Below are 15,805 nucleotides of genomic sequence, written 5' to 3'. Positions count from 1 at the left end.
TCACGCATTGGAAAAGTGCTGTTATATAAATGACCAACAAACAATAACCATATACCCAAGTCTTACCTTGTGATAATCTTTGTGTCATTTCATTTGAAAAGCAATCAAATGCGCGATCAGATTTGTACGAGAAGGAGCGTCTGGAAATAACTGAACGTATTCAGTATGGTGGCAGCAGTGGGATGTGTGTGAGGTGTAAAATCGAATCTATTTTTAATAAATCCACTTTGATCAGGCGTAAGGTTTTTTTTTTTTTTGCAGATGTAATGACGTTATACAGCATTATACTTGGTCGCAGAGGAGGAAGTATCTTTTAAATTTAGAACCCTGGAAATAACACCCTTACTAATCTTTGTAGATTAAATGGCTTTAGATATTTTGTCCACTGTGGGGCACGGTGGCTTAGTGGTTAGCACATTTGTCTCACACCTCCAGGGTTGGGGGTTCTGCTTGTAGATTTATAAGGGCCCTTTCTTTGGAGCAACACGTTGTTTGAATGGGATAGATTTGGAAATACTCTCTACTACTGACTGTCTGACTTTGATTTTCCATTTCTTTATATAATTGAATCCATCACCCTGTCCATTTTGTCCTGTGCTTTCAGGGTGTGAGTCAGACATCCAGTGAGAGCTCTCTGCCTCAGCTGCCCCTGCCCTGCTTACTCTGCACCCGGACACGTGTGTTCTTTGGCCATGAGTGCAGACTTGCCGAGGGTAAGACGTGCACAAATTACATATTTTAGGTCAGGGGTGTCCAGTCTTGTCCGGAAAGGACCTGTGTGGGCGTGTGCACGCGTTTGCGTGAGCGCACGTGTGTGTGCGCAGGTTTTCATTCCAACCAAACAAAAGCCACACCTGAGTCTATTGGAAGCCAAACTCAACTAATCAGGCGTGGCTCCTGCTTGATTGGAATGGAAACCCACACCGGCCCTTTGCGGATAAGATCGGACGCCCCTCTTCTAGCTCTTCTTTGCACACACATATACATGAATATAAACACTCGAGGGCTCAAATTCAAGCAAAGTCCCAGCAAAATTCTCATCTGCTGTCAACATTTTGCCCCAGTGCAGTTTCCAAACAGCCCAGCTTAGTCACAGTATCTGAGCGTGGACAACATGGTGGAAGACAGTTTGTTTTGAGTCAGAGTTTTTTTTTATTTATCTAAATAAACCTCTTCATTAATATAGGAGTATTTTAGCAAGCTAGAAAGCAAAAGTAACACTAAGTGTACATGAACATATTCATTCTTGTATAGCATCAAATAATGGTATACATTATTTCAGACCTGGTATATCGAGAGGAAGTATGATTATGGAAAAAAAGAAGATTTTCCATAGTTTTTCTCTAGTACAAAGAAAACACCTGGTAACATTTGTCAAAGTGGATACTGAGTCAAATGTAATAATAATAGTTGCTACCGGTCAGGGTGTCTTTGTCCAGAGTCAAATATTTTTACCAGTGGAGTGTGTTTTTTTTTTTTTTTTTTTTTGTTGTTGTTGTTGTTTTTTTGTTTGTTTTTTTTTCTGCCCCAGGTTCTCATGCTTTTCAGATCAAGTGACTGTTCGAAGCTTAAGAGTGGGTTGGTAGTTTGAGATGCCGCTGATTGCAGGCATTTGTGTTTTGTTGTTCACAGGGGAAAAGCAAGCAGCCACCCATGTGTGGCTGGATCAGGAATACGACCGAGAACAGTCACAGCTGTGGGCAGAGCTGGAAGAGCAGGTAGTGGCTGTGGTCAACAAGGGCAGCGTGCCCATCAGCTTCCAGCCCACACAATACTGCCTCAGCAGCCACACCGATAACCTGCGCAACCCCCTCTCTGTAGTGGAAGGTAGGACTCCCCTCATGCCTCCAGTGAGACTTTTAATATTTGTTTCACAGCATACCCAACAATCTATATTCTCCAGCTCTATTAAATATTAACACTGCTGGGTGAGAAACCAGGCACAGAAAGTTCCTTTGGTTCGTAAACGCAAAGAGATTGTTGGGATTTGAGTTCATTCAATGGGACGGATTATTCATAGTTTCATAATTCATATATTCATATATTATCACACATTGATAACTTTTATTTCTTGAAGTTGTGGTTAAGTGTTTTAGTGAGTGGTTTTGGCATCTCTTCTGCTGGAAACGTGTGTCTTAAAGTTCCCATGAAATCAAAATGGAAGTTTTATGGCTTTTAGTATAAATATGTCAACCTTAGGGTTATCTATAAGCTAGCGTGCTCCAAAACAGTGATGCAAGTCACATTTGCAAGATATATGCATTCAAAATTTACAGTCTCCCTTTACCACTAATACGGATCAGCAAGTTTGATGACCTCATTCTGCACTTCAGCATCATCAGGTTTTCTGAATCTGGTGTCCTGCCCCCAACATTATAAATAAATCACCTTGCTGAAGATGCCATCATTGAGCGATTGACTATTTTAAAAAGAGGGAGGAGCCACTCGATATGTCCTGCCAATGTTGCAGTTAAATCATGAAAATTCAAATATAAGAAATCTCTCTTACAGTACAGAGGGGGTTGATGTGTATAATGTTGAAGTGGTACGATGCAAGGAACCTTTTTTTAAGCATTTATCCTTTAAATCTGGAAGTATGTATAAATCCATAATGCTGCCAACATGCGCCGTTACATTGTGCCTCTGCAGAGCCCATTATCCTGGAGGTGGTGTTCAAAAATCCTCTGAAGGTTCCACTGGCTTTGTCTGAGCTCTCTGTGCTGTGGAAGTTCACGTCGAATGACTTTTCTGGGCCTCAAGGAGGCACGATTGGACAAACCATCACTAATGAAAATGAGGCACCCACAAGCAAAGTAAGAAAGTCTATAGTTGTCCAGGCTTTGATTTATTAGTGTTTTAATTAGGCCTCCTGTGTTTTAATGTGGTTTCTTTGTTTCAGGCCACAGCACTTAATGACCTTATCAGCACTGAAGTCATTCCAGAGTTCCTTATGAGTCCTGAAGAAACAAAAGTGGTGAGGAGTTTTTGTTTGGTGTATTCGTTCATGTCTCAGAAATGTATTTCTTTTTATTTATTTTTTAAAAAAAAAAAACCTTTATCATTGTGTTAACTATTGATATATATATTTTTTTTTTTTTTTGTTATTTCTTCTCTCCCCTCTCAGGCTCGGCTGAAGTTACTTCCTCATAAAACAGGACAACTGCATGTGCTCGGTGTGGTCTACAACCTGGGCACTGGAGAGGAGGACAATACCGGTGAAGGTATCTAAAGCTTTCACACACTCCCAAGTACACTAATCCTCACATTCAGCCATTATAACTTTTAAAGCTACCATCCATTTCTTCTGATCCTGGATGATGAGATGAATTTTATCTGTAACAGAATAGCTACATGATGCACTTCCTTTTTACATTTATTTATTTGTATTATGGCACACATGCAGTTCCATGTAAACGTGTCACATGCAGTTCAAACGTGTCAGATGTTTTATTGTCTGCTGCAAACCGATACACTTAACACGCATCATTTGATGGTTGATTGATGAATTTTAACCTGCTCCGGTGAAATATTCTGTTTTTAGTATCCATTTCAGTGCTTCCAGAGCATTGTTGTTTCTCTTCTGTGCTCAGCAGCCAGTCGTTTGATGTGTGTCCGTGGGAGGCAGGATCTGGAAATCCAGGGGCCGAGACTGAACATGACCAAAGAGGAGAAGACCTCCGTCCAACACGGATCAGACCGTCGCCTTGAACCGGTCATCACTCCTCCGATGCCCCTGCTGGAGGTCTGTGTGTCTGCGTAGCACAGCAGCAACCTTTAATCCCTAACAGCTTTAGTCTTGTTTGCAGGCTTAAGCTACATTCATCCTGCAGCTTCCAGGCTCCTATTATAGGAGCTCTTAAAAGCTATGACCTTTATCATCTTCTCCCAGGTGTTTTTCATTAACTTCCCCACGGGTTTGCTCTGCGGCGAGATCAGAAAAGCGTGGGTGGAGTTTGTCAACGTGAGCGCCGTTCCCCTCACCGGCCTGCGGGTGGTGTCAACCCACCCAGAGTTCTTCACCTTTGGAAGTGCGACCTCTGACCTCACCCCAGTAACCCCCACGGCCGCCGAACACTGCTCCGCCTACAAGACGATAGTTACGCCCCCGTCTGTGGCCGCAGTGACTCTGGTATCTCCTGCATCGTTTGGCGTGACTGGGGAAGACCGGCCCAAAGTAGCTGAGATTCATTTAACAGGAGGAGTTCTGGGACCCGGCGAGGCACTACAGATACCACTGTGGCTCAGAGGACCTGACCGAGAGGGTGTGCACGAGATCCACTTCCTGTTTTACTATGAGAGTGTGGAGAAAAATGCGAAGCTCAGGTACCCACCAGCAGTGGAAGCTTTTAACCATATTATTATTACTATTATTATTATTATTATTATTATTATTATTTTAATATGCTTGCTGAGAATGACGGAGTTCACAGCTTCGAATGACCACTCTTCACTCTTGTCTCGTCCTCGTTCTCAGTCACCGGGTGCTGCGCCACACAGCCGTCATCTGCGCGAGTCGTTCCCTGAGCGCGAGAGTGACGGCGTGTCGCAGTAACACGCTGCCAGGAAAAGTCAGGAGAGAGGAAAGGGAGGAGGAATGCTACGGCAGCATGCTGGTGTTCGTGGATGTGGAAAACATCAACACTGTATGCCTCTTCCTACAGACACTCCTCATTTTCCCATGCACTAACAGCCTCTGTACATTCTAGTCCATCCCTATGTTTTGATCGCACACCCAAGCACCAGGAAAAAAAACACACACACAGATTTACTATATGCGACACATTGAACAACACTATTTCTTGCAGCATGTGTTTGTTTTTGTTTTTTTGCTAAAATCACTGCTAGTTTCGAATTTTCTTTGGTATTATTCCGATTAAGTATTGTAACACCTCCCTCTGTCTCGCATACAGAGTGAAGCAGGGGTGCGCGAGTTCCACATAGTGCAGGTGTCCAGCAGCAGCAGACAGTGGAGGCTACACAAGTGCATCAATCCTGCCGGAGACAAAGGTCTGAGTCCTCTACATTTTCATCTCCAAAGACCATCTCTAGATCACCAGACATTTCTTCTTTCAGACTGCCTACATATTGAGGGTCATAGTTTTCATACAGTAAATAAAAACATGCAGAATGACCTCTGTGTTGTATTTTGTGCAGGATTTATAGTGTGAGCAGTTTGGCTTGATGCTGGACTGCGGATATGAACCTAACACCTCAGCACTGAGCTGACAGTTCTCGCTTAATAACTGTTACTGGCACCCCTAGTGATTTGTTCTAGTCGAGTCTAGGGGTTGTTTCTTGAGATTACAGTATCGTTTAAAAACAACAACAAAAAAAACAAGCCGGTGGTGAAAATGAAAGGAAATAATTTTTATGAAGTCTGTACACATACCTGACGGTAAAAACTGTCCTTCGGTCTGCTAGCGTGTACATTACTGCTGTGATATCTCCTATCGGACATTAGGGGATAGAACTGTTATTGCTCAGATGGTTTGGGTCCTTGATTATTCCTTTGGACTTACTGTAACAACAGGAAACGTATGTTGTCAGTGTCCCACAAAAAAAAGCACCAATGATCTTCTCTGCGTTCTTCAGTGCTCTGCAATATCCTCCTGAATTGTTCTTTCACCATGTCACAGTAAGCCACTTATAAAGACATTCTCCACTGTACTGCGGTGAAAATTGATGAAAGTATTCGTTTTGTCCATCTATGAAAACAAAAGCTGTTTTAATGGTCATACTTTTGTTGTTAGCCCATTTAAGCTTTTCGGAGATCTGTATTCCAAGGAATTTGAAGCGCTGGACTATTTCTAAATGGAATTAGTGCCATTGAATTAGTATTGCAGGAAGGCATGTGATTTCATGAAGGTTTAGGTGAGTGTGTTAAAGAGCACTCGTTGTACCCATCTCTTCAAGAGTCTCTTGATCCAAAGGCAAAATCGAACAGCAGAGCAATACAACATGCTCAAAACGTGCTTTGATCAGCTGAACAAAACACTTTTCAACTTTAACATCATTACAGAAGAGGGATTTCGTTGCTGAAAAAAATCCTTATTTTCATGATTTTGTATTAATACTCATTACTTACTCAGTCTATTTATTAATCAATATTTGGTGTAGAAAATCAATAGAGAAAATGAAATGTGGAGAGTAGGAATTAAAAACGGCATACAAATACACCGATCAGCCATAACATTAAAACAGTTTGCCTAATATCGTGGAGGTCTCCCTTGTGCTGCTAAAACAGCTTTGACCCGTCGAGGTATGGACTCCACAAGACCTCTGAAGGTGTGCTGTGGTATCTGGCACCAAGGCATTCGCAGCAGATCCTTTAAGTCCTGTAAGTTGCGAGGAGGGACCTCTATGGATCCGACTTGTTTGTCCAGCACACACCACAGATGCTTGATCAGATTGAGATCTAGGGAATTTGGAGACCGAGGCAACACCTTGAACTCTTTCAGGTTCCTCAAACCATCCCTGAACGATTTTTGCAGTGTGGCAGGGTGCATTATCCTGCTGAAAGAGGCCACTGTCATTAGGGAACGCTGCTGCCGAGTTCTCCACATGAATGCCAGGACTCAAGGTTTCCCAGCAGAACATTACCCAGAGCATCACACTGCCTCTGCCGGCTTGCCTTCTTCCCATAGTGCATCCTGGTGCCATCTCTTCCCCAAGTAAACGACGCACATAAACCCAGCCACGCACATGATGAAAAAGAAAACGTGATTCATCAGACCACCTTCTTCCATTGCTCCGTGGTCCAGTTCTGATGCTCACGTGTGCCCATTGTAGGTGCTTTCGGGGGTGGACGGGTCAGCATGGGCACTCTGACCGGTCTGTGTCTACGCAGCCCCATACACAGTAAGCTGTGATGCACTGTGTGTACTGACACCTTTCTATCATAGCCAGCTTTAATTTTTTCAGCAATTTGTGCTACAGTAGCGCTTCTGTGGGATCAGACAAGACGCGCCAGCCTTTGCTTCCCACATTCTTCAGTAAGCCTTGGGTGACTATGACCCTGTCGCCGGTTCATTAGTTGTCCTTCCTTGGACCACTTTTTGTAGGTCCTAACCACTCCGTACGTGGAGCACCCCACAAGACCTGTCGTTTTGGAGATGCTCTGACCCAGTCGTCTAGCCGTCTCAATTTGGCTCTTGTCAAAGTCACTCAGATCTTTACGCTTGCCCATTTTTCCTGCTACCAAGACATCAAGTTTGCGAAATGACTGTTCACTTCCTGCCTAATATATTCTACCCATTGACAGGTGCCACTGTAACAAGATAATCAATGTTATTCATGGCACTGTTGGTGGTTTTAATGTTATGGATGATCAGTGTACACGCTTTGTACGAACCTCAATATGAGCTTTTATTGAGCAAACCTCTTGAGCGCTTAAGGTTGCGAAATCCGTGCAAATGAGTATTTATGATTTTGTTTAATCAGGAGTGTAAGAGAACATTCTTTAACGAGACATTTCATCCAGTATTTGGGTCCCTTTTTTCATCCTAAGTCAAGCAACAAAGCTGCGAAAAAGGCATGCGAGCGCTGTGGGAACATTGTCAAGTTACACATTTTCTTACTGATCTTAATTTTAATCCCTTTTATTTGACTATCCCTCCCTTTCCAGACTCTAAGCTGGGCAGCAGAGAGAGGGGGAAGCTGTGCTTCAGGGCAACTAGATGCAGAACACAGGAAGGTGCGAGACACCCACATACACAACATTTCAATTCTTCAACTTTAGCTATCAGATCATTACTGTTCTTCAGTGTTCTCATGTACAAGTCTACTCATTTCATTTTCTGCTAGTCAGTACTCATCCCAGTTTCAGCTGTTTGCATATCAGCCACAATCCTCTGTTAATCAGCAGTGCTAGGGCTAACCTTCTGGCTGTGAAAACATAGCATAGACACAAAAATTGCCAACTACAGAATACTTGTATACATATACACTGACCATCCACTTTAATAGGAACACCTGTACGTGTATATGGTTATCTAATTAAGCCAATCATGTTGCAGCAGAATGCATAAAATCATGCAGATACAGGTCAAGAGATTCAGTTCATGTTCACATCAAACATTAGAATGGGGAAAAAGTGTGGTCTCTGTGACTTTAACCGTGGCATGGTTGGTGGTACCAGATGGGCTGGGTTTGAGTATTTCAGAAACCGCTGATCTCCTGGGATTTTCACACACAACAGCCTGTAGAGTTTACACGAAAAACGAAAGACATCCTCTGAGCGGAGGGTCTGAGAGGAGAATGACCAGACTGGTCTGAGCTGACAGGAAGTCTATAGTAACTAAAATAAGTACTCTCTACAAGCGTGGTAAGAAGAAAAGCATCTCAGCATGCACAAAACTTTGAACAGATGAGCAGATGGGAAAGAAAGCAGACTAAAATATCTAAGCAGACTTTCCTCGTCTGAAAATATTTCCGTTGAGATGAAGCTAATTCTACCATCGTCTGCACAAGACAACGCTGGGAAAAGTTTTTATTTATTAATATTTTTAATTATTTTTTTCTTTAATGGACCGTTAACACTTTGCATGACGTGAAGGTGTGCCTAAGTAATTTTTTTATTTTATTTTTTTTTTTTTTTTAATGCCACTCCTGTAGGAATTCCTCCTGCAGTTATTTTTGTTGTCCTTCAAAGCTTAAATAAAATGTAAATAAAATCTTTGCACTGTAGCAGTGAGACCAGCGCTGTGTGAAGGAGTGTATTCGGTGCTGTGGGCTACACATTACTCTCCCATCCCTCTTTGCTAGTTAGTCAGGTCAGTAGCGCAAACTTGTTTGCACCAATTAAACAGCCTAAAAAGAGCGTTCTTCTGAAGACTTATCAAAGGAAAAGGTGACAAGATAAATACTTTTTTTATTATTATTATTTGTCTCAAAATGCCAACGACAGCCAAACAAAACCATTTCATTTGTCACCCTGTGTGTGTGTGTGGTCAAACTGCTTTGTAGTAGTATGAGGCTTTTTTTCATTCAGCATTCGATTCTCTTAATTTTTCAGCTACCTCAGACACAATAGAGAAGTACACTTTTGCTGACCTAAACCTTGGCAATGAGCAGGTAAATCATAACCCTAGTTCACTAGATCAAATACACCACACATGAATCAATTTGGTTTATATAATTGCTTTTCGCCAAGATTTGACCTGCAGTTTTGAATCGAATTCTTTACTCGATCGGCTCGTTTTTCATGCTCCTTTCTCTCCCTACGTTTAATTTTGTGCTCCTCCGTAGATTGTCAGTTCTATGACTCCATGTGCGGACTTCTTTTTCCGGAGAGGTCCGCCCTCTGAGCCCAGGAAAGGAGGCGTGTCTCCAGGTGGAGCCACGCACATGAGGAGGCAGAGCCTCACGCCTGCTGGCAGGACGGATGACGGCATTACAAGTGTCATTCGGAAATGCAGCGAAGTGGAACTCGACATCATCATCCTTTGGAAGGTACTTTATGAACGTTTACTGAAATCATTTGGCAGAATTCATTACCATATACACTCTGAACCAGTCAGTGGTCTCCAACTGTCACTACATTGTGTGTTTGTTCTATTAATCAGTTCAGCTTCCTGGCTGTTTTGTGGCTTTATGAGCCTTGCGTCATGTGTTAAATATGCGATTTACTGTTTCTAATGCCTTCTGTTCTTGCAGGCTTATGTTGTGGAGGACAACAAGCAGCTCATTCTAGAGGGACAACTACATGTTGCTTTGCAAACTATTGGAAAGGAGGCATGCTCCCTCACCCAGAAAGAGGTCTCTCTCAAAAGACTCCACACTTTTGCTCACATTCCCTCATTCTTGACTGATTTAAAAGCAATTTCTAATCGCAGTTCAGATACTGATGTAGCAGTGGGAGATATACAGCATGCATATGTAAATATTGGTATCGCAATATATTAACGTCATAGCACGTGTAGTATTATTATTCACTTTCACTTTGCCTATTATGTTACGAATCATTTCAAAGAGAGTTCAATTCTGCAAACCAGTCAACAACACTTTCAGTAATGCTTGTGTGAGGTATGAGCATTTAAGTTCCACGCTACACCGTTGCTTCTGTACTGAAAGCAAATCCGAATCGTTTGCTCCAGTGAAAAAATGGTAGGCTTCATTCTGTTCCCAGTTTTGTTACTGATTTTGAGACTCAAACTTACAACCATTTAAAAGAATTTAATAATTCTTGAATAAAGCAAAATCGTGGATAGGAAGGATGCTGTTGCTTATGCACACTCATCTCTGATGCATTTACAAAGCGCAAGAAGTAGTATTACTATAGTACTCAGTTTGCACCATGGATGAGTGCATGCTTACCCTACAGCATAATTTCCAGCATCAAAACATTTCACATTCCTTTTTTTTATTTGCACGAATGAATTTTAGGTCTTTTTGTTTTGTTGCCTCACTAATTGACATCTTTTAATCTTTCAACCATTCTTACTTTTCCATTAAACATTAGGTGTTGCTCTCTTGTTTATCTCCCACACAACCACTAAACTGGATCCCCTTGCATCTCCTTTTGAACACTGAATAATATTGTCTGTGTGTGTCAGGAAGCGCAGGAGATGGTGCTGCTAAAGTTCAAGCCTGATCCTCCACCTCCTGTTAGCAGACCCTCACTGGAACAGCTTTCTCATCTCATCAAGACTTGTCTGCACTACCCCGAGTCCTATGACCACCCTTTCCCACAGAAAAGGTACACATATGTACATACACGCACGTTTTTAGGAACCGTCTTGGAGGTTTTTCATCATTTTTGATAAACGAATTAACTTATCAAAATAATATCCATGTATCTGGAATTCGCATGTTCATTGACATGGCTGTCAGTTTTCCGGGAGGTGCAGTGAATGTTGTTGTATGTTCATGGCCTCTAACTGGAAAATAAAGTAGACGTCATTACATCTGGAGACTGAAAATGGGTTAAAGGTCAGTGCTCTGGGCAAGTGACCAGTTATGGAAATGAATAAGCCTGAGTGATGTCACATGCACTATTTTTTTACCGATCTGGTTCTTTCTTTTCCTCTCCTTTTACTGTCTGTTTATCGACCCAGAAAACCAAGAATTGCCCAAAAGAACCCATGTCACACCCCTCTTCATCTCGCCTACTCAGCGAGGCACCTTTCTAGAACCTTCAAACTGACTCTCCCTCAGTGGTGGAATGAACTTCCAACCTCAATCCGGACCGCAGAATCTGTCACCATCTTAAAATATGGCTAAAAACCCACAACTTCCGTGAACGCTTAACAAACCCTTAACTTGTTTGATATGTGAAGATGGGCGAACAACTAATAGGGGCCTTTTCCCAGTTCCTACACGCTACAATGTTCATCATTTTCTATGGTTACGTACAGTATAGACCATCTACAGGGTGTCCCAAAAGTCTCAATACTGTCGGGGACTACTATGTACACCAGCAACATGTCGGTTGTGCCTTCGTCAGTGGATTTTCATGGACATCCACGTCTCGGTTGTTCCACAACACTTCCTGTGTTTTTGAATCTGTTAATAAGTTTTGTGTGTTTGTGTAATGTTTCCTGTTAGTCTATCACAACCTTGTGACGGCTTCATAAGTATGAAAATTTTTGTATTTAATTAATGTATCCTATGTATGGAGAATTTGGGGACACCCTGTAGTTAAACGAATGGCTTGAATGGCCTACTTCAAACAAACTGTCAAATTCATCTTTGTCTACATAAATTCTGAAAGAGCAGATATTGGAAAAGAATGCATGATATTGGCAAATCTGCAGACTGAATATAAAGAGATCTACTGTGTGAACAAACTGTTTTGTTTCCTTTTGGATTATTTCTTCTAATTTCTACCACTTTATAACACTAGTACTACATCTGTCTCTCCTCAGCTTATGCATGGTACCGGTTACCTTGACTCTGTCCAACTGTTCCTTGGCTCAGGTGGATGTCATCATTGACCTGCGTCAGAAAACGACAAGGTAATCGAGACTGAATAGTGTCGTCATTCATTTAGCTCTCGTCAGTGATGGATTATATTAGACAAACTACCAGCATACAGTGAAGTTATCTTTTTTTGGTTGTGTATGTTAGTGTCTGAATTCTAGCTAACTGCTGTCTCTCTTCTCATCAGCCCTGAGTCACTAGAGGTGCACGGTGCGTTTACATGGCTGGGGCAGACCCAGTACAAGCTGCAGCTGAGGCCGCAGGAAGTCCAGCAGCTCTTTCTGAAAGCCTGCTTCTTCCAGGCTGGGGTTTATAACCTGGGCACGCCGCGGGTCTTTGCCAAGCTCGCTCAGTCAGGCACCATGTGTGAGACCAGCCAGCAGAGCGCAATGCCAGCTCTCATCATCATTAACAGTGTGTGAGCCAGTCATCGGTGCAGGCCTGCTGCTTTTCCAGCCGCAGCTCCCCACTCTACAGCAACAGTTCTCTTTCAGACTGCAGCAGTTTTCTACTACTTGTTTAAAAACAATTGAAAAACGAAATTATGGGAGGAGGGGGGGTTGGACAACAATATAATGAGGTTAATACATTTAAGTGCAGTACTGCATCTGACATTATTGTAACCTCTGGGGAGATGATAAAGACCAACATACCTATAGTTGTTTTTGTCTTAAATGCAGAGAATGGATTTGAAACTTGAAAAGGTTCTTTTCGTCTTTCCCAAGAATATTTCTCATATCAGCTTTTTTTTTTTTTTTTTTTTTTTTTTTTTTTTTTTTTTTTAAAGTCCATTTTATTTACCCAAATCAACTCTAAAGACTAAACCTGTATGTTTGGGGGGGTGTGCGTGCGTGTGTGTGCGCATGCGTGCATGCATGGGTGTTGCTAAATGAGTGTGCAGTCTCCTCATGTTGCTAGTGTTTCAGGCACAATTCTCCATTTCTGCAGTAACAAAGACTTTGCTCCATGTGGGGTCTTGAAGCTGTGTAATTACAGATATAATAACCTGCTGCAGGACTTCTTTTCTCTGCCTAACGGACCATGGCATAATTTCTTATTCAGCAGGCTGTACAAGCTGTCAAAGCCAGTGAGGTGTGAATGGCATCTGTGTGACCCAGTGAGGACGCTGTGGCATGTATAGCCCCCTGCAGTACTGTGACACGCTGTGGAATACTCTGGGCGTGTGTGGGGATCACCTGGATTGGGCTGATTTCAAAAGTCATTTGCTTTTCTTTACAAACCAATCATTTCCCCCTCTTTCCACCCATCACCCCTGATTAAACTGTTATTTAATGTATCTATGTGATTGCTTTTCAGACAAAAAAATATGTATTATATTTATAACAAATGACTGTAAATAGAATAAAATGTAACCAAATAACCACAAAGTGTATTTTTTGGTGTCTCACTGCAAGACAGGGGAAGTGAATAATTTTGATTATCTTGTTAAAATGGAACCTGTCAATGGGTGGGATATATTAGGCAGCAAGTGAACAATCAGTCCTCGAAGTTGATTTGTTGGAAGCAGGAACAATGGGCAATCTTGAGGATCTAATCCACTTTAACAAGGGGGACCTACACAGTATTAGGCAGGTTTTAATCTTCTGGCTGATCGGAGTTTGTTTACAGGATTATAGCATTGTTTCAGATTTAGCACTGGTAGCCTACACAATCCATGAAGGGCTTTGGAAATAAACTGATGCCTTAAGTCAACTGTGTTTTAAATGAAGTTGTGTGTTAAACTGCAGTGTTGTGGCCCTTCAGGACTGGGGCTGATGTTGGCTTCTAATTCACAATGGAATAAGACCAAGTGATGTTTTTCAAATTTTCAGAAATTCCAGTTTCAGTCAGTGTGCTTGCTAAAGCTTTAGATTTTTGTACTTGGCTGACAGGACTGGAACCTTTTCTTCTCATGCTGATTGTAAAGGGTGGGTCTTCCTGTCAGCTCAAACCAGTCTCGCCATTCTCTGAATTCTCTCATCAACAAGCTGTTTCTGCCCTCAGAACTGCTGCTCACTAGATGTTTTTTTGTTGTTTTTTTTGCACCATTCCTTGTCTAAACTCTAAAGATGTGTGTGAAAACTGAAATGCTTACAAAAAAAGAGAGGTAGCTATTAGTGTCTGTGTGTTTAATATTGTAACAAATTATTAATGTTAGTCACAGCTGTCGTGTGAAAGAAGAGTGACCTGAAGAAATATCAGGTAACAGGTCTGTTGACTTGGCCATGTTTCTGTTCCAACCAAGCTGACACAAGAGCTGTGAGACTGAATTTCATCCTAACTGATCTCTAATCATTTGCCATCATTGTAACCAGTTATTAACTTCAATGGAAGTTAAATGTAAACTACTTTATTGATGTTAAACTGGCAATCTTGCCACAACTAGTGAATTATATGATAATTGATGTTGCGTTGGAATCATATTTGTATTGGATTCAAGACCGATACCTATAGCTAGACATCTATATTGTACCGATTGATTCTGAGCAACAGAAACAATCACCTGGCTTGTCAGGGAACCTTCTGGGGCACTTTTACTGATCTACTGATTTACTGACCTACTATTGAATTATACTATTTATAATTAACAATATAATGTCAAGTCAAATAAAGTAGGCTTTATTGTCATTCCTCTTTGTCATGTTTGTTAGGTGTCATGTGGCAACTAAAGCATCAGAATAATGTGGTGGTGGTGGTGTTGGGCGGGGGGGGTGTAATGGCATAACTGTAATATGGAATATCCAAAATGTTTAGAATATTTTGAAATGGTTTGTCACTGGAGTGTGTTCTAGGGGAAGAAACTTCAGGAACATGAAGCTCCAATGGCTCCAATAACTGAATATTATGGTATAGTGCTTAATATTTGAAAAGTTGGGTTACCCTCATAAAATCTAAGAGTTTATTATCTTAAGAAGGTCCATGAGAAAGTGTTTAACTTCCTGGATGCAGAGAAGTTTGGAAACCTGTTCTTGCGTTGACCACCATGATTGAAGAGCTATACTGTAATATCATATTGGTGAAAAATCCATCAGATGTCACTGTGGCTGAATTCTGGAAAACATTTACCTCAGGGGATGAAATAGAGACTAATGCTGATAATCAAAGGGACAACTCATTTTCCATTGTAAATGTATAATTCTATAAAAATGTGCCGTGATGTTTTTCCATAAGCAGTTTATGTGAAAAAATTTTAAATAGGCCGGGTGTTTGCTTAGTTATGAGCTCAGGATGATATTAAAACAGGTAATTATGAGATAAGAAATGAAGACGTTGGAATAGTTTGTGGTGTAAATACGATGATTTCTAATGAATTAAAAGGTTTTCATGCAAATGACTGTTTATAGATGCTATGACATAAGTGATAACAGGAACTAACTTATCTTCCACAACATGAATTGGTTTAACAGTAAATGGTTAAAAAGCATCACGTGTAATTCTTTAATAAATAAAACATTGTAATCATTTGCAAATTGCTGTGGAATAAGTTGAGTTTTATTTTATTTTTTGCTGCTTTCAGGGTTTGAACAGCTTTTCACTTTACAGCACCCTGTTGTTATTAATTTTCCTATAATTGCACACTCTGTCGTAGTTGATTCTTTACCTATTATTTTTTTATTATGTATATCTATAGTTACATTTAAATATGTTAGGCTGAGATTAACACTTTAGACTCCAACAGTTACTAAACTGTACAATAATTAACTAAACTAAACAAAGACTCATAATTTATTGGTGTATAGTGCACACTACTCTGCTAAAAACCTGACCATCACACGCCTATCTATCATTGAACATCCATATCCAAAACAATGGGCATTAATATGGAGTTGATCACCTCTTTGCTGCTATAACAGCTATGGGGATTTGTGGGATTCAGCCATAAGAG

At 41.1% G+C, this 15,805-nt stretch overlaps 1 protein-coding gene across 4 annotated transcripts in view; it reads left to right on the top strand.

The window, feature by feature from the left end:
* The window catches only part of trappc8 (trafficking protein particle complex subunit 8), a 33,777-nt gene extending 19,378 nt beyond the window's left edge, over positions 1-14,399 (top strand). The window contains exons 15-30 of one of the 4 annotated variants that reach the window (XM_053614019.1): positions 605-713; positions 1,633-1,827; positions 2,650-2,813; positions 2,900-2,974; positions 3,125-3,221; positions 3,594-3,742; positions 3,890-4,323; positions 4,475-4,643; positions 4,911-5,007; positions 7,625-7,693; positions 9,014-9,072; positions 9,247-9,450; positions 9,655-9,756; positions 10,554-10,696; positions 11,865-11,954; positions 12,107-14,399. In XM_053614019.1, coding sequence (XP_053469994.1) covers positions 605-713; positions 1,633-1,827; positions 2,650-2,813; positions 2,900-2,974; positions 3,125-3,221; positions 3,594-3,742; positions 3,890-4,323; positions 4,475-4,643; positions 4,911-5,007; positions 7,625-7,693; positions 9,014-9,072; positions 9,247-9,450; positions 9,655-9,756; positions 10,554-10,696; positions 11,865-11,954; positions 12,107-12,341 — 2,391 coding nt within the window. In that variant the 3' untranslated portion in view covers positions 12,342-14,399. Of the gene's footprint in view, positions 1-604; positions 714-1,632; positions 1,828-2,649; positions 2,814-2,899; positions 2,975-3,124; positions 3,222-3,590; positions 3,743-3,889; positions 4,324-4,474; positions 4,644-4,910; positions 6,039-7,624; positions 7,694-9,013; positions 9,073-9,246; positions 9,451-9,654; positions 9,757-10,553; positions 10,697-11,864; positions 11,955-12,106 lie in introns of those variants that run through there. The other 3 variants (XM_053614018.1, XM_053614020.1, XM_053614021.1) reach the window with 3 other exon arrangements.
* The last annotated feature ends 1,406 nt before the right edge of the window (positions 14,400-15,805 follow it).

Source organism: Ictalurus furcatus, chromosome 25, assembly GCF_023375685.1.
Source record: "Ictalurus furcatus strain D&B chromosome 25, Billie_1.0, whole genome shotgun sequence".
Classification (NCBI taxonomy): Eukaryota; Metazoa; Chordata; class Actinopteri; order Siluriformes; family Ictaluridae; genus Ictalurus; species Ictalurus furcatus.
The sequence above is the reverse complement of the archived record's forward strand: the minus strand, read 5'-3'. Positions and strand labels throughout refer to the sequence as shown.